The 25,425-nt window shown below is 45.1% G+C and overlaps 1 protein-coding gene across 5 annotated transcripts in view; it reads right to left on the bottom strand.

Moving 5' to 3' along the window:
• WDR5 (WD repeat domain 5) overlaps positions 1-25,425 on the bottom strand; it is a 113,676-nt gene that overhangs the window by 52,039 nt on the left and 36,212 nt on the right. For 4 of the 5 annotated variants that reach the window (XM_029612246.1, XM_029612243.1, XM_029612242.1 and 1 more), the window contains 4 exons: positions 24,474-24,563; positions 24,141-24,230; positions 23,118-23,201; positions 11,475-11,530 (listed from right to left, as the gene is read on the bottom strand). In XM_029612246.1, the coding sequence (XP_029468106.1) occupies positions 11,475-11,530; positions 23,118-23,201; positions 24,141-24,230; positions 24,474-24,563 (320 nt within the window). The remainder of the gene's footprint in view (positions 1-11,474; positions 11,531-23,117; positions 23,202-24,140; positions 24,231-24,473; positions 24,564-25,425) is intronic. The other variant, XM_029612245.1, reaches the window with a different exon arrangement.

Genomic DNA, 25,425 nt, shown 5'->3' with positions numbered 1-25,425 from the left:
GTGGTCCCCTCCACAATAATACACTGAAGAAATGGGAAAGTTAGAAGTAGATCAGACAGAACAGAGTTGCTTACCTGTAACAGGTGTTCTCCAAGGACAGCAGGATGCTAGTTCACACATGTGGGTGACAACACTGGATACAGCCTGGCATGGAACTTCGATCTCAAATTTAGAACTTTCAAACATTGCCTACTGAGCAGGTGCAGCTGTAATCATTAACCTGCCCCCTAGGCAGAGTCCCAGAGTCCATAAAATAGCTAATACATGGAGAAACCAACTTCCAGGGGAGGCGGATGTGTTTCATGAGGGCTAACATCCTGCTGTCCTCAAAGAACACTGTTACAGGTCAGCAACTTTCTCAGAGGTCAAGCAGGATGGTAGTCCTCATACACGGGCAATTCCCAAGCTATAGGCTGTCCAAGCAGGAGAAAGCAGAAAACTGTACAGTGCTGAAAGCACCACCTCTCTCCCATTTGCCTGTGACCCCCACAAGGGGTCTAGACAGGAAGGGGTTCTACAAAGAAAAAAAAACCATAGAAACGACAGACAAAATTCCCTTGCATAGCAGGGCACCTAAAGCAGAGGAGAGATGTGAGTGCTAGCAAGAAACACTCTGCATCACGGAAAACATTACAAGCAGGGTTTCAGATTAGTAACCCTGACAATGACAGTAGGTGTAGAACACTCCCGAATACAGGAAAAAGTCTAGAGATGTAAACCAGAGAAGGACTCTTGGACAAAGACCACACAATTTGCTTCGGTGTTACAAGGCAACCAAAAACTCAACTGGGGCCCAGAGAACTCCCCAGAAAGAAACCGCTGTCGTCTGCATCTGCAGTGTGCGCCCAGGTTTGGCTGACAGGCAAAATGGGCAGAAACACCCAAGCAACGCTTGGAAGAATAATCAGCAATAAAGGCAGGATCTATGACAGGACCCTACGTGCCAAAAACACCAGGCATAGCTGACCAACAGGACAGCATCGAGTTTCAGGGGTTGAAAAGGTAATCCCTGAATGGGATTGCTAGCCCAAACCCCTGAGCAGGGAGATAAGTTGGGGCCTAAAGCTCACCCACTCCGCACCCTGTCAAGGGCAGGGCTATCCATCCTCCTACAGGATAGTTTCAGGTGAGCAGGAAGGCAATTTGGGGCAACACAGGAAGTGAGAAAAGCTAAAGGCAAGATTGGCCAGAGTTTGGTGAAAATATAGGGAAAAAGTGGTCTCTTTTTCCCTGCAGGTATTTAATTTTATTAATTGATGTATTTTTTATTAATATGAATAATTTTATTTCCCCGTTTTTTTTTTACTGTATTTTATGTATTTAAGTTATGTATCTTTGTGGATACTGTATGAAGATATTTTTAGTGTTTATGAATTTAAATTTCTGTAAACCAGTATAATCTTTTTTAGGAATATTGGTATATAAAAAATAAATAAAGTTACTTAATTCAACTATTTGTTTATTAACTCATTTTATATATTCTTTGATATTTACTTTTTCCCATAGCAATGTTCCCCGATGAAGACACAGCAAAACACGGACCCGCATCGGGGAACAGAGGACATATGAAATATTACCATATACAGCTATTTAATTGTCACTTATTAAATTTGGCTGAATATAACCTGCAAATTTCCACTTATTGACTCTAATGGTCTGTTAAACTCATAAAACTGTTTGCAACACACTTTTGCTTTGATATTGATTATATATTGGTGCTCGGTCCTTGCTGTGCAGTGGGATTCTACCCAAAAGTGTGAGTGTGTGAGTGAGTGTGAGTGTGTCAGATTCAAAGAACAAACTCCTTCAACTGTCCCATAACAACCTTATTAAATTATCGCATGATTTTGAGTAACTCAGCTGTAAAATCCAGTTCAGTAAGGGTACATCTAAGTGCCATTGCAGTATATTATCAACATGTGAAAGATCAACCAATCTAAAAAAAAAAATACCCATTGGTAAAATTTGTAAAAGGGCTATACAATTTAAAAATCACCAACAAAAGCTCCTCCTCCACAGCAGAATTTAAATACAGTCCTGCAGCAATTAATGAATGCACCATACGAGCCAAAGGTTTCAACTTATGGACATGTTAATTGCCATTATGTCAGCAAAAAGAGTAAGCAAATTACAGGTTCCAGTTATCTACACACTGTACACACAGGTTTTCAAACATAAGGTAGTGCGTAGGACACGTTACTTTTGGCAAACATTTTGGATAACTCAGGTTTCACCTCTTCCATATTATTATATTTTATCCAAAACTTCAAGCAACATAATCTGAGCAAGAGTTGCATAAATTAGACTGCCAAAAAGCTCTTATGCTAATCTTGAAAAAACTAAATTGTATAGAAAAACCTCCCAGGTCGTCATCTCATGCTGCCAACAGAAAAGGAGAAGCCATGAAGCAGCAGTCTTTGTGAAGATGGTTAACTGTATTTCTCGTTGTTCCCAATCATTAACTGTGCACTATCAGAGCCAGCAAAGGCCCATCAAGTCAGAGCTGTTGCAAATTCGATGGCTTACTCAGCTTTCATCCAGGACATTTGCAGAGCAGCAACAGTCTACAATACACACATTCACCAAGCATTACTGCATATAATAGGAGTCTAATTGGGGATATACCTTTGGACAGGCTGTACTCAAAACCATATTGAAATAGATCCACAATTTCTCACTCGTGTTGTCGGATGGTAGTTAATTCCAAAAAAGTAAATTATTCCTCTGCATTCCTCAACTTGGGAGTCTCTCGTGTGGCTAATTGTGCTGCTTGTCCACAGAAAAAGTGAAGCGGCTTATCTGTGACAGGTAGACTCTGTGAACAAGCAGTCACACAATTCCTCCCTCTTCTCTTCCCCAAGAAGAGGAGATCAGCTAAGAAATGGAGGGTTGTGCAGTAATAGCTGCCCAGGAACTTCCACTCATGCTCAAAGCAGCCTAAAAAGCTCTGAGCTGAGATTGTGTTAACCGCTTTGGCACCATCAGGATGACATCACCCCATCTTGTGTGGCTGTTTGTTCTGCTGACCACATAAGAATGAAAATTTACTACTTACCCGATCTAATTTCCTTTCTTTAGACCAGACACATGAATCCAGAACCAGAGGGTTATGCACCTCTACCAGCAGATGGAGACTGAGTCAAAGCTGGCATCACAGTATATATACTCCTGCTGTGACATCAGCCTGCCAGTAACTCTCTTAAAAAAAAAAAGCCAACTGTGGACTAAAACAAAACTTGGATTAATAAAAGACAATGGAAATGCTGAGCTCAGACAAAGTATTAACACTAGTCTAGGGACTGGATTAACACTTACCAGTAAACTCCTGGAACACATAGGCACACAGGACCACGATAGCACGATCATTCGGCAGCCAAAGGCAGGAAGCTGGATTCATCTGACTACCCTAAAGAAAAGGAAATTATCAGGTAAGTAGTAATTTCTCATTTCTTAGCGTCCAGACAGATAAATCCAGAACCAATGGGATGTACCCAAGCTATTGCAGAACAGGGCGGGAGGCTGCCAGCAGTCCAGACAACACCGCACCAATGCAAAGGCTGTGTCTTCCCGGGCCTGCACATCCAGACGATACCTGGAAAAGGTGTGAAGGGAGGAGACCATGTCACCAGTTCGGTAAATGTTGATGGGAGACAATTCTAACTTCTGGCCATGACACTGCCTGAGCCTACTGGAATGAGCCCAAACCTGACTAGGCGACTGCTGCTCAGCATCACATACAGGGCCATGACTACCTCCTTAATCCAGGGGGCTATCATAGCCCATGAAATTGGCTCGCCTGTTTACTTCCACCATGGAGAACAAAGGGGCAATCCGTTTTCCTGAGAGATTTAGAAACCTCCAGATACCTCACTATGTGTCTCAACATCCAAGAGCTGCAAGAACAGAATTCCTCCACATCTCTTTCCCTATCCAGAGACAACAGAGAAATGGACCGATTCAAGTGAAAATCTGAGACCACTTTTGGCAAAAAGGAAGAAACAGTTCGCAACTGAATGTCCCTGGAGTCACTTGGAGGAATGGCTACCTGCAAGACAAGGCCTGTAGCACAGATATTCAACATGCCAAACAAATCGCCACAAGAAATACCATTTTCAAGGTTAGTAACCACAAGGAGAGGTTACGCATTTGTTGAAACATAGGGCCCACTAAGAATTCTAAAACTAGATTAAGACTCCACAAGGGTACCAGTAATCGCAAGGGAGGACGAAGATGTTTCACTCCTTTCAAAAAAAAAAACACTGCCCACATTTGGATGAGCCAACAACGATCCACCACTCACCTGACCCCTGAAACAGGCCAAGAGCTGCTACCTGTATCTTTAAGGACTTAAGGGCCAAGCCTTTATTCAGTCCATCCTGCAAAAATGAGTGGTATCTTAACCCAACAAGAAGAAGTCCTCAATCTTCATACCAAGCCTCAAAAACTCACCAAACCCACACATAAGCTAAGGAAGTGGAGAACTTTCTTGCTCGTAATAAGGTGGAAATCACCGAAGTAGAATATTCACGCTTCAAGCAAGCAAGCCCTCTCAAGGGCCATACCATAAGACAAAATCGAATTGGATCTTTGTGAAGAACAGGCCCCTGCCACAACAAATCCCTGTGTGCTGGTAATCTGAGGGCGGAGTTATCCAGGAGCCTTTAAAGATCCCCATACCATGGTCTCCTGGGCCAATCTGGTGCCACCAGAATCACCACCCCTCTGATTCTCGAGCTTCCGAACCATTCTGCCCAACAGGGGCCATGGGGCAAAGGCATGGGCAAAGGCTTGTCCCTCCGGCCATTCCTGCACAAGAGCATCAATACCCAATAACTTTGGATCTCTCCTGTGACTGAAGAATTGTGGAACCTTCACATTGCGAGAAGTCGCCAGCAGGTCTAGAAATGGGAAAGGCCCCAGCGATCCACTATCTGCTGAAACGCTTCTGATCCAGAGTCTGCCTGCTGAGAAAGTGTGCTCTCACATTGTCTTTTCCTGCAATGTGTGAGGAAATCTCCTGAAGATGCACTTCTGCCCATTCCATTAGTTGGTCTATTTCCTGCGAAACTTGCTGGCTCTTGGTTCCTCCTTGCCGAATGATATAGGCCACTGTCGTTGCACTGTCCGACATTATCTGGATAGTTCGACCCTGCAACTTGTCACTGAAATGCAAGCATGCCAACCAGACCACCCGGATTTCCAGTTGATTGATATTCTAGAGAGACTCTTCCGCACTCCAGCGCTCTTGCTCATGAGTTCAGTGAGTTCCTCAACCCTGGAGGTTCGCATCTGTTGTGAGTACTAGCCAGTCTGGAGATTTTAGGGAAACCCCCTCTCTTAGATGATTTGCTTGCAACCACCACTGTAGTTGAGCGCAGACCTCCATCGGCAGATGGAGCTGAATTGAATAGTCCTGAAACAGAGGGCTCCAATAAGACAGCAGGGAGCGCTGAGGATGCATATGCACCTTCGCCCAAGGCATCACTTCCAGGGTTACCACCATCAATCTGAGCACCTATAGACAGGACCACACTGTCTGATGTATTGTGTTCAAACACACCTGCACCGACTTCTGAATACAACCCACTGGCAAGAAAACTGTGCCCTGCTTCGGGTGGAACCGAACACAGAGATACTCAAACGATTGGGATGGCTGAAAACTGCTCTTGGCCAGGTTCCTAGTGGCTCTCTTTCACAGACTTGGTCCAAGTCAGCCAGTCATCCAAGTACGGGTGTACCAGGATCCCATCCTCTCTCAACTCTGCCGCTGCTGCCACCACCACCATCAAAATCTTGGGAAAAGTTCTGGGCACAGTGGCCAAATCAAAAGGTAGTTCTCAAAACTGACAACTCAAAACCTTGAATTACAGAAAATGCTGGTGCTCTAGCCAAGATGGGAATATGCAGGTGCACCTCAGACAGATCCCAAGGTGGTCAGAAACTCCAGATTGCATGGCCATTATCATGGAGCACAAAATTTCCATGCAAAATGTAGTCACCCACAAATGACGGTTGAAACCTTAGAGATCCAGGATGGGACAAAAGGAGCCCTCCTCCTTGAGCACAACAAAATTAATGGAATATTGGCCCATATTTTCTTGAGACATGGGCACTGGAACCACAGCCCTCAGACTAAGGAGTCTTAACAATGTACACTCAACCACCTGCCTCTTCTGCAGGGAGTGGCAAGGGGACTCCATGAACATGTCCTTAAACAAAAACTAAGAAATAAAGAACACACTTGGAGAAAAAACCCATCCCCCACAACATTAGCTGTATACAAAACCACTCAATGCCTACAGGATCAACATTCTTAAAACTAAGAGAGACTTTTTCTCTAAAAAAATACATCATTTCATCTTTGATTCGAAAGCACTCTTCTCCTACGTTTCTGCCCTCACTAAACCAACCCCTCCTACCATCCCAGATGATCAAGCTCTCAACAAAGCCTCCGAACTAGCTGAATACTTCAAGGAAAAAATTGATAAATTGACTGTTTCTTTCTCTTCATCTAGTTCTTCTCCTCCATCTCCACCTAATACTCCACCAAAACTAAATACGACTCTAGAAACTTTTGAAACCACATCAGCTCTTGAGATCGAAAATATTCTCAAGAAAATGAAACCATCCTCTCATCCCTTAGACACAATTCCAAACAACCTCCTCATTGCTATAAGGAATACCATTTCAAAGCCAATTGCCGATATCATTAATTGCTCTCTTTCCCAAGGTCTAGTTCCTGACCAACTTAAACTAGCAATTCTTAAACCTCTTCTTAAAAAACCAAATCTTCCGGCCACAGATCCAGCTAACTTCCGCCCAATAGCCAATTTGCCAATGATCGCCAAAATTATGGAAAAGATAGTCAATAGACAACTATCAGAGTACCTGGAAGAAAACTACATTCTTGCACCTTCCCAGTACGGTTTTCGTAAATCGTTAAGCACTGAATCCCTACTTATCTCTCTCACCGACAATATTCTAACTAATATGGATAAAAAACAACCTCACCTCCTTCTTTTAGATCTCTCTGCGGCTTTTGACACTGTCAACCATTCATCTTTATTACAAGGTCTGATAGACATAGGCATTAAGGGAACAGTACTCAGCTGGTTCAAGTCCTTCCTGGTTAATAGACAATTCAAGGTAAGATAAACAACAAAGAATCACACCCGGGTCCCAGCAAATCAAGGAGTCCCTCAAGGTTCCTCCCTCTCTCCAACCCTTTTCAACATTTACCTTCTCCCTCTCTGTCGTCTTCTTAATAATCTAAACCTAACACACTACATTTACGCGGATGACATCCAAATACTCATCCCAATCTCAGAATCCCTACACAAAACCTTGATTCACTGGAATAATTGCTTGCAACTAATCAATCATCTTCTATCCAGTCTCAGCCTTATTCTCAACAACAAAACCGAGATCTTAATTATCAATCATGACGTTAATAACAATCTAATATACCCAGCTGTCCCACTCATTTCTACCACTCCTATAATTAATCACTCACCATATGTACGTGATCTAGGCGTCATGATAGATAATCAGCTTAACTTCAAAAAATTTATAAGCACCACCACTAAAGACTGCTTCTATAAACTTCTTGTCCTGAGAAAATTGAAACCACTTCTCCACTTCAATGATTTTCGGATGGTTCTACAAGCCATTATTCTAACAAAAATCGATTATTGCAACTCGCTCCTTTTTGGTCTCCCTACCTCATCCATCAAACCCCTCCAGATGATTCAAAACTCTGCAGCTAGAATCCTTACCAATACAAATAAAAGAGACCATATAACCCCCATACTAAAACTCCTCCACTGGCTGCCTATTAAGCAAAGGATTCTCTATAAAGTATACACAGCAATTCATAAATCTATTTACAACATATCCCCACTCCACTTAAGTACCCAACTTCGTTTTCACTCTTCATCTAGACCTATCAGAGGAGCTTATAAAGGCACACTATGTTCCTTCAACATATCCTTTACATCAGAAACGTACATCTCTTTAGCAGGACCGTCCAATGGAACATGCTCCCGCCAGACATCCGCCTTGAGATCTGCTTCGCTTCCTTCAAAAAGAAAATTAAAACCTGGCTCTTTAGCCAAGCTTTTCCAGAACTTTGATTATTTTTTACCTCCAGCTATCAAGATTTTCTCACCATCGCAATCCCTTCTGCAGATCACATTTATCTTAGACAATTACGCCTTATTTTATGATTTGGTTTCTCAAAGAGACTATACAATTTTCTCAATGTTATTTTTTCGAACCGTTTCCATGTTTTCCAAGTTCTATAACCTTGTTATATGTACCGCCTCTTGGCGTAATTTTTATGTTTCAATGTAAACCGATGTGATCTGTATTTTAATACAGGAACACCGGTATATAAAAATCTAAAAATAAATAAAAAATAAATGTCCTGAGGAACACTGTGAAACTCCAGCGCATATCCCTCTCGTATCACCTCCAAGATCCACTGCTCTGACATGATTTTGACCCACCTCTGATAAAATAGCGAGCAGCAACCCACTATCTCCTGTTCCCGGAGGTGGGTCAGCACACCTTCACTGGGAGGCTCAGAAGTTACACTACCTGAGCCTGCACCTTGCCTGGGCTGTCTGGGACGAAAGTACTAAGACCTACTATAAGGCCGAGTCCTCTGAAAGGTCACTACTCTGTAGGGTCAAAAACACTTGGATCCCATAGCATGACCTCTCATGCTAAAGGAACGTAGCATTTGCTTCTTATCCTCTGGCAATCGAGGAACCGGAGAACCACCCCACTTATTGACCATTTTCTCCAACTCACTCCCAAACAAGAGCAAGCCTTCAAAAGGCAAATTCATATGGTTAGCCTTGGAGGTCACATCGGCAGACCAATTTTTCAGCCATAACTAACACCAAGCCGCTATTACAGAAGCCACCCCTCTAGCTGAGGTGCCGACCAAATCGCAGCCTGCATCTGTCAAAAAGGTGGCTGCTGGCTCCATAACTGCCCTGGAATTCTCTCCAGATTCGACCTCCAGAGAGAAGTAAACTGCAGTGAGTCACCAGGGAACAAGAAGCTATCTGTAAGGTCACTGCCACTGCTTCAAATGCTTGCTTAAGAATGGCCTCAATCCTTCTATCGTGCACATCCTTCAAGGCTGCTCCTCCCTCCACAGAGATAGTCATCTGCTTAAAGACAGCACACAAGCATGCCCACTTTTGGAAAACGCAACTGCTCTCTCACCACAGGATCCAGGGGTACAAGCCTTCCAAGACTCGACCCCCTTTGAAATTAGCCTCCAGGACACCCCACTCAAGATCAATCAATTCTTAAATGGCATCCATAACAGGGAAAAATCAAGAGGCTTTATGCAAAGAAACCAAAAGGGGATTCTTTGGCTCAGACATGGAATCAGCTCCAGGTACTCCCAGCATCTTTGTCTAGGAAATCAGAACCGGTAACTCATTTCTGTGAAAGAACCGCAACATAGTCCTTTTATGTTCCAGTCCCAGAGGAATTTCCCCATCCTCCAGAGATTAAGGATGTGCATCATCCATGCTATCTAGATTCCTATCGGGAAGACGAGCTGCCGATATAGAAGCACTTCGGTGCAGGAGGTCATCACCTGTGACTCTGACCTGGCAAGATTGGTCGGAGCCAAGGACTGTGCCTGAAGAAAGGATTTCAACCTTTAAAAAAATTCCACCCAAGAAAAGGCAGAAGGATCCATGCCAAAACCAGGAGGCACCTGTCCTGTGCCCTCTGAGCTACCTTCCCTCGCTGATGAACCAGTTAAGGGAGATCCAAGGTCAGGCACTCCTTATGATAAGTCTCTACCCAGGCCTTCTCAGGCTGGGAAGAACCGGGCTTAGTAATTCAGACTATGGCAACTCTCCCTGAGCCTCTAAGCAGCGCTGCCCGAATATATGACAGACAGTACAGGAAGGAAAGGCAACTTAGGTTTCTTAGCTATAGGCTTCCATCGGTCTGTTAGTACGCTTAACAGCTGACTGAATGGTGTGCGTCCAGCTAAATTTGTGCTGTAAAAAAAAAAAAAAAAAAAAAGATACATGTCCCAAACTTTAAGCACACAACCTCATGCTTGATGAGAATCCAAAAACTGAGTGCCCTAGCCCAGATTGTGCAAACAGGTAAGTGCGTTCCAAAAATCAGACACCGCTATCAACTGGATGCCCAAACAGGTGTCCAACTCAGCGTCCAATAACTGGGCGCACAATTTGGACTCACAGCTGGATGCACTAGCACGAACAGACACCCTGAAGAGGACAGCCTAACATGCAGGAAAAAACATGCGAAAGCACCGCCGCAGCCTACCACACAGTGCACAGAGAAAAGCCTAAGAGCGGGACCTAGCCCAAAAGGGCTGCTCAACCCTCCAGGCTGCCCATGCCCCTTAAACTCCCTCGGGGGCAGTATTGAATGTTGAATCGGCCCACCAGCACAGAGACAGAAGGAAGCCCTTTCAAAAACCCTTCAGTTTTTTTTTGTTTTTTTTTCAGCTTTTTCTGAGCTCAGCCTGTCCTAGTACAGAGTCTGTCTCTGGCTGCGGAAGGAGAGGGCATATACCATCACTGCCACACTCGGCTTCCTGCAGCCACTGCCTTTCAGCTGTTTCAATAGCTAAGTCCACGCCGGCTGAAAAAAACAGCTACCGGACCAAGGCACTCATCTGAGGGGCCACAGAAATCACCTCAGGAATTCTCAACTGGGGGAGGGACCATTTAGTATCATCACAGGAGAACAGGACAAATTAAGTTTCCTTCTTTTTCTCCTTCTAAAACTTAAAGCAATCCCCAGTAGGGAGGTGCATGTCTACCATCTGCTGGAGACTGAGAATTCTGGCAGGCTGTCACTGCAGAGGTATATATATACTGAAACGTCAGCTTTGCTCAGTCTCCATTTGCTGGTAGAGGTGCATAACCCACTGGTTCTGGATTCATCTGTCTGGACAATATGAAACACCTTTTACAGGTAAGCAACTTTGCTATGCCAATCCAAACCCTACTACAAAATAGTGGAGGAGTGGTATAGTGGTTAGAACAGCAGGCAATGAACCAAGGAAGCCAGGGTTCAAATCCTACTGCCACTCCCTGGGGGCCTTGGGCAGTCACTTCACCCTCCATTGCCTCAGATACAAACTCAGATTGTGAGCCCTCTGGGGACAAGGAAATACCTACTGTAACTGAATTTAATTCACCTAGAAGTGGCTGAAAGGCAGTATAGAAATATAACCAGCTGATACAAACACTATATCAAGCAATATTTCAATTTAGCATTCCAAACACCAGCACTCCATTTTCAACAGATAGTGTTGCGTAATCTTTCAGGAGACTGGCTGTAATGGAAATGTAGCAGTACCATCATGCACATTGTAGGAACATACTTTTATTGAGGAAGCATCGTAAGTGAAAATAGTTAAAGTCATTTTTTCATAAAACCAAAAGAAAGTGATCACTTACCAAAGTCCATCATAGCTACTTGACACTATCAAGGAGCCATCCCGATTAAAATGGACCTACAACATGAGAGGACAGAGTATTTACAGACTTGGGAACTCTGCAAAGCAAAAATACACACTGCAATGACAGAAAAACACTGCCTCTTTTATATTATCAAATACAGAATTTCAGACACTGCCTTGTTTATTTATCTGTACGGAGAAATTAGGTTTCTTGCCAGCTAATTTTCTTTCCTTGAGTCATATCAGATCAATCCAGAATACATGGATTTAGCCCCCTTACCAACAGATGGAGACAGAAGAATCTGATTCACTGATGCCCTTATAGGGCATTGTGAAGCCTGCAGCACTTCAGTATAACTGTATTAAAACAAAACACATCAAACCTCTCTCTCTCCACGAGTAAGGGAGACAACATGGACCCTTAAACAACTATCACTTCAAACAACTAGTAAGAAAAAAGATACAGCTGGATGTTAGCTAGAAATGGGTGGGACTCTGGACTGGTCTAATAGGACTTATGGAAAGAAAATTAGCAGGTAAGAAAATGTCTCCTTATCCCACAAGACCAGTCCAGAATGCATAGGATGCACCCAAGCCACCAAACAGAGCGGGAGCAGGACAAGCCTGCCCTCAGGACTTCAGCCCCAAGGGAGGCTAACTTCCTAGTCTGTACAGTTAACCAGTAATGCTTGGAGAAAGCCCATGTGGCGACCTTGCAGATCTCCTCAGGTATCACTCACCGACAACCATCCAGTGTCAACTGATCTCAAAGATTCTCAAAAATCAACAAGCCTCTGGAAATGTAAGCAGAACCAATAAACCCCTTAACCCCTCTGGCAATAGTAACCTCACCATTTCCAACCGTTGGAGAGAATAAAACAAGTGATCTCATTTTCCTAAAGGAAAGGGTCACTTTCAAGTACATGAGTAAAGTTCCTTTCATCAAATAAATGAAGACTTTTATACTCTCCTGTTGAATCACAACTCCTGAATACTGAGAGATCCATCGACTGGTTTAATTGGAACACAGAAACTACTTTCAGTAAAAGGAAGGGATCATCTGAATGGATACTCTAGCCTTTGAAACAGCAGATTGCGAGGAACTGCAAAAAGGAGCTTGTGAGATTAGAAGACTGCATCTGCCATTTAGATGCCCAATTTAAATGTGGAGGAGAAGTGGAGAATAATACACACACGGAAAAATAATCCCAAATTACACATATATGATGCTGTGTTCTGCATTAGGAGTCTTGAAATTTTTGGCTCAGTGACAAAAAGGAAAATAGGTTAGGAATTATTTGGAAAGGAATGGATAACAAAACTGTACAGATCCATGATGCGACCACACCTTAAGTATTTTGTGTAGTCCTGGTCACCCATCTCAAAAGAGATACAATGGACATAGAAAAGGTACAGATATGGGTGATAAAAATTATAAAGGGGATGGTAAAGCTCCCTTATGGAGAAAGGATAAACAGATTAGGGCTCTTTAGCATGGAAGAGAAACAGAGAAGAAATCAATGAGATTTATAAAATCATGTGTGGGGTGGAATGGGTAAATATGGAGTTTTTTACCCTTTAAAAACACTAGGACTAGGATATATTCCATGAAATAAGCAACCAGAAGATTTAAAACAAGTTGTAGGAAGTTTTTTTTTCATTTAGTACACAATCTATGAGATCTGTTACTGTGGTGAAACAGGAGTTTTGCAAGCTTTGTAGTTTGTTACGCCCTGTGACACTTTTCCCCAGAGAGCTCATTTCCTGTGTGCTGGCCTTCAGGTGGTGTTTGACCTTCACAGAAGTTCAAGCAGAGGCTTTGGATGTTGCCTTGACTGAAGGTAGCTTGATCAGCATACACATTCCAGCAGCCCTGAATGCATGTAACACTGAACCACCCTGCAGTGCCATTGGCCAGAAAGTTAGCTCTCAATATGTGTGCCCTGATTGGCCCTGGGGACAGAAATCACCCTGAGGGTTCTGGAACTCTCCAGTCTTGGCTGGGAGTGCAGAGGGAGCAGATCTCTGTGCAGAGGCCTTGTTCAGCTCCTATGGATAGCCTTTTCCTGACCTCCCCAGACACTATTAAGTAGTGAAAAATGTTTAGCTATTTTCTACTGTTTAATCCTCAATGTTTTACTTATTTCTTTCTGCAATTTAAAACTTATCCATTCACTATTTCTACTTTTTCTTAATAAACTTATTAGTTTGTTAGCTCTGCCTGTCTTGGACCAACGATCCTAGTATTGTGTAATTTGGTCTGTGGGTTATTTCTAGGAACTGTGTGACCCTTGGGTGTGAGGGTTCTCAGTGACCCTAGAAACCACCAGGGGATAGCTTGTGGGCAGGGAACTTGCCTAGAGGCAAGCAGAAACCCAGTTGATGGGTGGGAGATTGCCAATGTAGAAGCTAATGCACAGATGTACCTGTGCAGTGCTTAGGAGGACCCTTCCCAGTGGCAACAGGGTTACCCTATGTGGGTATTAGGGGTGGCACTGCAGTGATATGTGACAGTTAGAGGACATGATCAAGGCAACTAGCATAGTGGAGTTCAAAAGAGGGTTGGACAAGATCCTGAAGAAAAAGTCCATAAACAATTAGCTAGGTAGACTTGGGAAAGTTAGTGCTTATCTCAAGGAATGAGATACAAGTAACAGATCAACTATTTGGGATCAGATATGTACTTGTGACCTGGATTGACCATTGTCGAAGACAGGATGCTGCGTTCGACAGACCTTGGTCTGACCCAGCATGGCACTTACATTATGTTCAGCATGAAAGGGCCTGCAATTTGGAAATACACCACGCTGAAAAGATAGCCAACAGAAAAACTACCTTCAGTGGTAAATCCTTCATAGACACCCTCCTAAAGTGTTGAAATGGAACTGTACACAAGTTTCAGAAAATTAAATTAAGATCCCACGGAGGAAAACCTTTATGACGCGGCAGGCGAAGATGCTTCACTCCTTTTAGGAAATGAGAAACATCTAGATAAGCTGCTATGGACAAGCCTTGGATTTTCCCTCTATAAGGCAATATCCACTACATGCATATTCAAGAATTTAAAATAAACCTTTCTGAAGTCCATTCTGCAAAAAAAGACAAAACCATGTGAACCAAAGCCTTAAAAGGAGAAAAACCAACTTTCATACACCAAACCTAAAATACCTTTCAGACCGAAATATAAGCTAGCAAAGTAGAGTTCTTCCTTGCTTACAATAGTGACCACCTCCTCCTCTATATAATGTTTGTTTCTCAGCCTTTTACTTTCAATAGTCAAACCTCAAGACAAAAAGGGGCCGGATCCTCCAAGACCACTGTCCTTTGATGCAGAAGATTCTGAACATGATCCAACCTCAGAGGCCCTTCTACTTTGAGTAATGAGATCTGTATACTAAGGACACCTGGGCCAGTCTGGAGCTACCAGAATGACATGACCCTGATGCTTCTCTATTCTATCAGAGACTACAGTGGAAAAACAAAGACACGGAAAAGGCCACTGTTGAGATAAGAGCATCTACTCCCGATACGGCTTCTTTCCTTTGACTAAAGAAGCTGGATGCTTTGGAGTTTCTGCATATGACCATGAGATCTCAACTTGGTTCACCCCATCTGAGCTCTATCAAGTTGAAAGCTGTGCTGGACAGTTTGCACTCTCCGTGATATAGGGTGTGACAACTCAGATAATCTGCCTGTTTTCCACTACCAGAATATGTGAAGCTGAGATAGCTTGAAGATGCTTCTCTGCCCATTTGAACAAAAGCTCTGTTTCCACAGCCACGGGCAACTTTTGATACCTCCTTGACGATTCACATAGGCCACTTTTTTCATTGTCAGCAGTGGCCTATGTGATATGCCTTAATCACAGAACATCTGCAGAACTTTCCATATGGCTCTTGTCGCTAGGCAATTTATGGACCATGCTGCTTCTGTCGGATACCAGAGACCTTCAGCTGATCTTCCTTTGCAATGCATATCCCGACCACCAGATCTGGGGACTCCAAGGGCATTCCTTTGGCTAGATTCTGAGCTGATAGCAGCCATGGCAGACTTGCTCAGGCTTGTGTTAATTTCCTCACCTCGAAATCCTGAGATAATGCACGCCATCAAATTAGGAGCGACCTTTCCAAAGGCCAAATATGTGCTCTTGCCCACAGACTAAGATCCAAAGTTGCTGCCATGAAACCCAGCACCCGCAAATAATCCCAGACCCTGGGTGACTTCAGTAGGCTCCAAACCTACAACATAAGCTTGACAACCCTGTGTGATGCCAAGAATTCTTTGGCATTTGGGTATAAAAGCGTGTGCCAAAGTACTCCACGTCTTGAAAAGGTACCAATCTGCTCTTAGCAAAGTTTATCACCCATCCTAGATCCTGTAACAATTGGCCAAATATTTGACTTCCTCTTCTGATTTTACCTATAATCAACCAATCATCTAAAATGTGGCTCTGTCCAGCTGCAAACTGCTTCTGGAGTCCCCCATTTGGCAGTTACCAGAGATCTTACAGTTCTGTGGAAAGCCTGTAAAGACCCTTCAATACTGAGTCCTCCCTTTCCACGTAGACTCTTACAGAGCCTGTTTAATATCTAATTCCACCAAGGTCTGGGTGAGCACAGAGAGAAGTTCTTCCCTCCTGAACTGGACTACCTGTGGATCGTCCCTTCTGGGGTGCTGTTCCCATCCAGGACTTCCTTCAAGAACCCTCCCTCTGATAAAACTGATGCCCTATCCAGATCCTCTTCCAGCTCAACCCTGGACATCTCCCCTCCTCCCCCAAACTGGGATTAGACCTTCCCCGAGGGGGTCTCATCTCAGGCAAAAGGCATCATGCTTAAGATATAGAAACTCGTTAAAAAAAAAAAAAAAAAAAGAAAGAGAATGTGGCCTGAGAAAACCAATCCAAGCCTTTTTGTCTTCTTCCTTCAGAGGACTAAAATTTCCCCCACCAGGGAGAGAATTAGAGGCTCAAAGCCCTCTTGCAAAGCTGCTGCTACAAGCTGTTAAAGTTACCACCACAGCCATTTTAGCACCTGCCCCAGGCCCGGATGCTTCCGCCATGTTGGACTCCATCAATCCACCTGCCCCAACATACTAATAGTGGAAAGGATCCACTGGATGATGTTCCCTTCAAACAGTTCCTGCACACCCCAACACTGAAAGGGCTCCCACAAAAACCTTCAAATTGCAGTGCTTCTCGCCACCAGGAGAAGCCTGCCTAAACAAAAAAAAACCCTCCAGCAGCTTACCACTCCTCTCCCCACTGAGAACAAGTATCCCACCACAGACTGTAGGCTCCTTTAAACCTTTAAATTAGCTGGCGGGTGCATCCATTCTCTTATCCTTTCCTTATTAGCAGGAAAGTGACAGAAAGTAGGAGCCAGCATCACTGGCTATAAAATCCCTCCCACGCCGCTCCATAGAAGGTCTAAGAAGGGCCAACAACACTCCCTACCCCCCTCCAATACAAACCTCTTCCAGGCTGTAGGATTAACCCCTGTACCATCTATCACTGGAGACAGACATACTAAAGTTTTGCAAGCTTCACAGTGCCCTATAAAAGGTTACATCAACAAATCAGATTCTTCCATCTCTATCTTCTGGTAGGGGGGCTAAACCCATGAGTTATGGACGGGTCTGATAAAGAATAAAACATCTGGTCTAAGGATGTGCAAATATTGGGGGCTTGTTATGCATAACATAGGAAGAAGTGATTTGGCAGCTTGCTGCAGGAGCACTGGACCAGAAACATGGCAAAGGACCAGGGTCAAGAGCAGTACTGGCTTTTGCATGGGGCACACTGGGCGGTCATTCGCGATGCCAGTTAGGCTGAAGTGATTTTCGCCCAGGGCACCATTTGTCCTAGAGTCAGCCCTGGTGAAGAGGCAACAGAGGAAGAGAAGACAAGTTCTTAGCAACTTGTCTAGTAAGAATTCTCTGCAAAATACTGCTCTATAAAAACACCATTTGGTAGCAATTCACTGGGTATATCTAAGTCCCATATAGTAATCTCCTGGAAATTGATTCCCATTTCCTGTGATTGCTAAATTCAGTTCCCTGTACGTACCAGGATCAGTGCAGACAGTGGGTTATGTCCCCCTTCCAGCAGATGGAGTCAGAGCAAAAACTGTAAGGACGGCCCCTAATAGGTTGGAGCGCCCTCTGCGTCCCCTTCAGTATTACTCTGACTCCAGCAGATGAAAGGTGGCACATGTGGTTCCCCAGTACTCTTGGATAGACTTTGATTCTATTTCTTCTCTTTCTTAATTGTCCTCTATTTGTTTTCCTGTATGGATCAACTTAAAAAAAAAAAGTTCTTGATTTCTTCTTAATCTACTCCCATCTCTGAGACTCGCAGACAGAACTTGTTAGGGACAGTTTTCAATTATTTCCTCTCCGTCTGTGATTTGGGGTAAGTTTTATGTATTTGTTTCTTGCAGCATTTCTAGTTAGCTGTCACTGGGTGCACATTGGAGGCTCCAACCTCTCCCCACCCCCCCCCCCCAGCAGCCCACCCTGAGACGTCACTTCCTCGAGGCAGTTGTGACAGAGGCGCCATTCCTCTGTCTCCCTAATTTTAATACCTTTGTGTATCGCTGCTGCTGACGGCCTCCGGGAGAGTTTTTTGGCTCTGTTTCTCCTTTCACTCTCCAATGCCGCGTCCGACGCAATGTTCCGCCTGCGGGGAGCCCGGATCGCGGCTCTCCCGCAATGGCCTATGCTCGAGGTGCGCCCGCCCACTGGGAGGTCGGCCCCGTTCCCTTCTGAAGAGGGAACAGCGGCCATCTTGGATTCAGAGCTGCCTGCTCCTACACCTCCCGATCTGGCTGACTACTCCGGATCTCCCCCCCCCACCACCGATTCTGACTCCAGCAGTTCCACCCGATGCTATTTTACCATCGGGATAGCTGAATGTGGTCCCTCCCGCGGCCCCCTCCCAGGGCCATTTTCTACAGAGTTCATTTTACTCATCCATAATGCTTACTTAGCGCGGATCTCTCAGGATGCAGCAGCTCCTCCCCCCCCCCCCCAAAATCCCCAGGCTTAAAGGAAGTGGGGATTCTCCGGATCTCGCCCAGGTACTTGTACCACCTGTAATCCCAGGGACAGGGGCCACACAATTGCCAGGAATCCCACAGGGACCGTCTTGGGTACGGGTGGTCTCCCATCCGACCAACCCAGACCCCCTTCCCTACTCAGGATCCTGATCCGGACCTGGATGATTCAACTCCGCAACTGGACGGGGATGACCCCCGCGTTTTAAGGCTATTTCAGAGGGACAAATTGGACCCGCTCATCTCTCAAGTCCTGGAAGAATTAGATATCGAGGCCCCGCAAGAGCCTGCAGGGCCCAGTACAACCAGGAGGAAGGAGGACCCTGTACTGGCGGGTCTCTGTCCACCAGCGAAAACTTTTCCTTTTCATCCCAGGCTTCTTCAGTTGTTGTCGAGCGAGAGTGGGATGTTCCTGATGCCTCTCTTAGGGTCGGCAGAGCGATGGACAAACTGCACCCACTCCCAGAAGAATCTTTGGATTTCCTCAAAGTACCCAGCATTGATGCATCTGTGTCCGCGGTCACTAAGAGGTCTACTATCCCGGTCACTGGCGGCACCATGCTAAAAGACATCCAGGATCACAAACTCGAAGTGTATTTGAAGAGAAGTTTCGAAGTTTCTGCTCTAGGGGTCCAAGCGGCGGTCTGCAGCTCTCTCATGAAACGAGCGGGACTTCACTGGATGCAGCAATTGTTAGGGGCTCAAGCTTCCCCCGGACGAAGCACGGCAAGCAGACCGCCTGGAGGCGGTAATTGCATATGGGGTGGATGCTCTGTATGATCTCCTCCGAGTCCTGGCTAGGTCCTTGATCTCCGCCGTTTCGGCCAGACGCCTGCTTTGGCTCCGTAATTGGTCGGCGGATTCTTTCTCCAAAGCTCGGCTAGGCTCCTTGCCTTTCAAAGGCAAATTGCTTTTTGGAGAAGAACTGGAACAGCTCATCCAGTCCCTTGGAGAGAATAAAGTGCATAAGTTGCCCGAAGATTGACAGAGGGGTTACAGGACCTTCAGCTCAACACGCCCCCGCTTCAGGGGCCAGTGTCAATTTCGTCAGTCCAGATCAGTTCCTCAGCCTCTTCTCAATCACAGTCCTGGTCCCATTCCTTTCATGGCCGAAGACAATCCAGGGATAATCCCTTCCAAGGGGCTCCCAAGTCCACACAATGAAGTATTGCTGGCTCACTTTTCACGTTCCAAGATAGGGGGACGGCTGTCCCTCTTCTATGAGGAGTGGGTCAAGATCACCTCCGACCAGTGGGTCTTGGATATCATAAATCACTGCTACGCGTTAGAATTTGCTCGGCACCTAAGAGACCAGTTTGTCTTCTCCCCCTGGGGCCCGGTGAAGAAGCAAGGCATAGTGAGGCAAACACTAGATCGCCTCCTGAGCTTGGGGGCCATTCTCCCTGTGCCCTTGCTGGACCAAGGGTCAGGCCACTACTCCATCTACTTCGTGGTTCCCAAGGAGGGATCCTTTCGTCCAATCCTCGACCTCAAAATGGTCCACAGGGCCCTCAAGATTCTACACTTCCAGATGGAAATTTTACGTTCGGTGATTGCAGTAGTCCACAAAGGGGAGTTTCTAGCTTCACTGGACTTGACAGAAGCTTATCTACATATTCCTATCCTACAAGCACATCAGCGCTTTCTTCGCTTCAAGATTCTCGGACAGCATTTTCAATTTCAGGCTCTGCTGTTCGGTCTGGCGACCGCGCCAAGGACGTTCACCAAGGTCATGGCAGTGGTAGCCGCCGCTCTCCGAAAAAAGAGGAGATCCTAGTTCACCCTTATCTGAACGACTGGCTCATCTGGGCGAAGTCCCGGGATCTGTGCCAACAAGCTGTCGACAGGGTGCTACACCTCCTCCGATCCCTGGGATGGGTTGTCAATCTCACCAAGAGCCACCTCACCCCTCACAAACTATCGACTTTCTAGGTGCCCACTTCAACACCAGACAGAGGAAAGTCTTCCTACGTCAGGATAGAGTACAGACTCATTGCTCAGGTGCTACACTTCCAGGATCTCTCCCTCCCCACAGCCTGGGACTACCTCCAGGTGCTGGGCTCCATGGCTTCAACTATAGACTTAGTGCCATGGGCTTTTGCCCATATGCGTCCATTACAGCAGGCGTTACTCTCTCGCTGGAAGCCTGCGATCCCGAGAGTTTCAGGCCCCTCTTCCGCTTTTGGACTCGGCCAGACACAGCCTGCTCTTGTGGACCAGCCTGGATCACCTGTTGCAGCAAGGAGTGGACCTGGAGGTCCCACAGTAGGTGATTGTCACCACAGATGCCAGCCTCTCCAGCTGGGGAGCGGCAAGCAGGATGCAGTCGATTCAGGGACAATGGTCTCCCATCCAGGCAACATGGCCTATCAACTGTCTGGAGACCAGGGCGGTTCGGCTGGCGTTGATACGTTTCCTCCCCTTAGTTCAAGGGCGAGCGGTGCATATTCTCTCTGACAACGCAACGACAGTAGCGTACATCAACCGCCAGGGAGGCGTCGCCCGAGAGACAGACAAGTTGATGGCATGGGCGGAGCTCCATCTGTCCCGACTGGTAGCATCCCACATAGCGGGGGTGGACAATGTTCAAGCAGACTTCTTAAGTCGATAGCGCTTGGATCCAGGAGAGTGGGAGCTCTCCAAAGAAGCAATCCACCTCCTGGTACGACAATGGGGGACCCCATCTGGACCGGATGGCCACGCAACGGAATGCGAAAACCCCGTGCTTCTTCAGTCGCAGAAGGGAGCACGGCACAGAAGGTGTAGATGCCCTGGTCTTTCTATGGCCATGGGACCTCCTGCTCTATGTGTTTCCACCCTAGCCGCTGGTGTGGAAGGTACTAAGGAGAATAGAACTCCATCAGGGTCCAGTAATTCTGGTAGCACCGGAATGGGTTCGAAAACCATGGTTTGCAGACTTGGTCAACATGGCAGTGGATGGTCCCCTGTGGCTGGGACATCTTCCGCACCTCCTCAGACAAGGACCAGTATTTTTCGACCGGGTAGATCGCTTCTGTCTTGTGGCATGGCTTTTGAACAGCACAGGTTGAGAAGGCGTGGGTACCCGGACAAGGTTATTTCCACCCTTCTTCAGGCGCGAAAGCCATCTTCGTCCATCGCATATGTTCGGGTCTGGAAAGTTTTTGAGACTCTGTGTCTCCATGCATGTCTCTCCCTGTCATGCGTCCATTGCCAACATCCTCTCCTTCCTGCAGAAAGGCTTGAAGAAGGATCTAGCCTACAATTCCCTGAAGGTCCAAGTAGCAGTCCTCGGGGCTCTTGTCTGTCATTCTTCCCATCCTGACACTGTCCGGTTTTTGCAGGGGGTAAAACATGTCAGGCTGCCGGTTCACTCCCCGTTGTCTGTCCTAGAATCTAAAATTTGGTCCTCCGGATTCTTTGTGGCCCACCGTTCGAACATCTCCCCAGCGCCACGCTTAAAGATATCATTCTCAAGACTGTTTTCCTGGTAGCCATTTGCTCGGCTCGCCGGATCTCGGAACTCCATGCTTTGTCGTGCAGGGAGCCCTCCCTCCGCTTTTCGGACTCGGGGGTTTCTTTGCGCACGGACCAGCTTTCTTACCCAAGGAGGAACTTCCCTCCTTCCCAGAGGACAGTCCTAGAGAGCTCAAGCGGCTTGACTTAAAACGGGTCCTCATGCACTATTTGGAAGCTACTAATCCTTTTCGTCTAACAGATCATCTCTTTGTGCTCTGGGGTGGTCCCAAGAGAGGCTGCAAGGCTTCCAAACCACCATTGCAAGGTGGTTAAAGGACGCAATTTCTTCTGCCTACATCGGTTCTGGTCGTACGCCTCCTGCGGGTATCAAGGCTCATTCCCTACGCTCCCAAGCTACCTCTTGGGTGGAGAGCCAACCCGTCTCCACGCAAGAGATATGTAGAGCAGCTACCTGGAAATCATTGCACACTTTTGCGTGTCACTATCCTTGCATGTTCAGTCTCAGGAGTTTGGCTCTTTTGGTGCGCAAGTTCTTCGTGCTGGGCTATCCACGGCCCACCCTACGTAGTCCCACTGTCTGGACTGATCTGGGTACGTACAGGGAAAAGAAAATTATTACTCACCTGCTAATTTTCATTCCTGTAGTACCACAGATCAGTCCAGACTCCCTCCCTATCTGGATTAAGCCCAGCTCGCTTTCTGCTTTATAAGTCTGTATACCAGTTCCTTTGGCAAGTTCTAAGAGTTACATGTTTACAGTTGTGTTTACAGTTCTCAAGTTGATATTTTCGTTGATCCATACCATGTACTTTTCTGGCTCTGATATTCTTTATAGTTAAGGGACACAGAGGGCGCTTGCACCTATTAGGGGCCGTCCTTACAGTTTTTGCTCTGACTCCATCTGCTGGAAGGGAGACATAACCCACTGTCTGGACTGATCCATGGTACTTCAGGAATGAAAATTAGCAGGCGAGTAATAATTTTCTTTTTGAATGCTTTAAGCCAGATCAAAGAGACTCTATAGTTCCCTTCCTTATGCTAATTTCTCATTTAAGAGCCACAGTGGCTACTGCTTGCATATGCAACTCGTTTTCCACAAATTGTTGCAAAATATTTCAAGAACTTACAGCCGAGACAGGATCTGAATGAGCAGGAAGAGTCTTGAGGCATTTCCCAGTCTTCACATCCCAAATTCTCACACTTTCATCAAACTGCGTACAGAAGTTATGAAAAAAAGAAAAGTCACAACATACAAGCCATGTTAAAGTGTTTTTAGCCTACTGAAAGAAAAGCTAGCAAACTGTTAATAGTCATACTCAAGATCAAACAAGTCAATAATCCTCAGAATCACATTTAAAGAATCTGTTCTTTAAACTTTAAAACTGAAATCTAAATTTTTGTCTGTGAAGTTTTAACAAACATTTGTGGCTAAGTGCTGAATGAGAGGTTCCTGAGCCCTAGGTTGAATAACTGCTTAAAACCAATGCGGTGTAGTTTTGATGCATATGCCTTCCCTTTCAACTTCATGAAGACTGAACCTAATCTTTAAACAGCAACAAAATTAGGAATATTTATAGTGCATAGGACATCAAATCGATTTACCAGCCCAGAAATACAAGAGTACTCCACTTTTAGATTCAATGCAGACTTATTTCTTCTCCAAGGGTAAATTTGAAACTCAAAGCCATCAAAATACAGCTGCTGCATATGTGTAGTTGAATTTTTCTGTATGTGTGGAAATATCTGTGTGTTCTAGCTCTTTCAGGGCATTGCTTTATGTGCATGTGCCATAGAGTTGTCAGAGTATGTGTGTTTCTCTGTAAGGGCCGTTTAAGAGTGCTACTCATTGTGTGTCTCTATGTCAATTTTATAAAATGTAGAACTAACAATAAGACTTGGGGAAATCTGATAGAACTTGCAAACTTTTTTTTTTATTTATTTTTTTTATTTCTACATCAATGCCCAGCAGAAAATAAGAGTTCTATATTCTATTCGATTACCTGAAACTCTTACTGATAGAATGAGCATCTAAACAGAGCAACCAAATAAGGCATCTATTTTCATTCTACGCCAGCTTTTGCACAGGAGGAAAAGACCCCAACCAAATCCACATGCTTAACCCAGCCCTCTTACAAGAAGACCACACTTACTGATCCTGAAACGATGAGGTTGGATTGCGGATTGAAGTTACAGCAGAAAACATAATTACTGTGCCCCTTCAAAGTCTTTAAACACTTGCCCTAAAATGAGATTACAAATAGGTCAGATCTGTACATGGTTAGTGTTTTTTTCTTCCACAAACCCTGCATGGCCTCCAATGGTTATAGTATAGGGAACCCGGCTTACATTTCGTTTTCTTTCTTGTTGATTTTATTTTGCTCAAGAAAACTGGACAGCACAATGCTGTATGAATTATCGTACATGCAATATGTATAGGGGCTTTTTTTCAATCAAATAACTAAACACTCTGTTATAACCCTTACCGAGCTAACATCCCATATTTTGAGAGTTTTGTCATCCGAAGCAGAAACAAGAAGGTTTGAATCCGATGACCAAGCAACATCAGAAATCCCCTAGCAATAAAATGTGTTAAAAAAAAATCCGATTAAAAATGGCATTTGAATGGTTTGAATCCTGCATATCAAGAACATGGAGAAAATCTTACTTCTTTCAAGCTGTGTTTTATTACAATTATGATTTTATTCAACTTGGGCTCATTTTACTTGACATTAAAATCAGACTTTTTTTTCTTTTTTGTTAAGCACAGGATGTACTTTAAAAAAAATTAAAAATTAAGTCAGATATATGCTGCTAAATATATGCATATAACCGAGCGCTTAGCCATATAAGTCTAACCAGCTAAGTTTAGACCTGCTCTGTGGAAGGTCTAGCTTAGCTGTACAACTTATGCGGCTAAGTCCAAATATCAGCAGTTAGCCGCATAAGTTGCATGGCTAACTCATTCTGCCCTGATACATCTACTACATGCCTACTTTTTATGTAACTACCTTATACTTCCTTTGAATTCCAATCATCAATTACCTTCCAAATATTTCTAAGCTTAAAACCAAGTGAAAATCACATCCTCCGAATAACCTTTGCTTCTCAGTCTTCTCCTCTCAACAGCCAAGCTACAACTGAGGCGCTGGGCATGTTCTCCATGAGAAATGGCCCCTAGTGCAGCAGCCTCTGAATCTTCCAAGCTGAGCTTGAGAAGATCCATGAACTAGGGATGCCTGAGCCAATCTGAAGCCACCAGAACAACTCTCATCATCACTGGCCACGGGGAAAGATGTACAGAAGGCCCCCAGATAATGACTATTGAGATAACACATCCAGTCCCACAGATCCAGGCTCTTTCCTCTGACTGAAGAATTTGGGCAGCCATTGCCATGAGAGCTATCACTATTGTTCTGATGGGTGGAACGGTTATCT

This window comes from Rhinatrema bivittatum, chromosome 8 (assembly GCF_901001135.1).
Source record: "Rhinatrema bivittatum chromosome 8, aRhiBiv1.1, whole genome shotgun sequence".
Classification (NCBI taxonomy): Eukaryota; Metazoa; Chordata; class Amphibia; order Gymnophiona; family Rhinatrematidae; genus Rhinatrema; species Rhinatrema bivittatum.
Note: the sequence above shows the minus strand (reverse complement) of the source record. Positions and strands in the feature narration are given on the sequence as shown.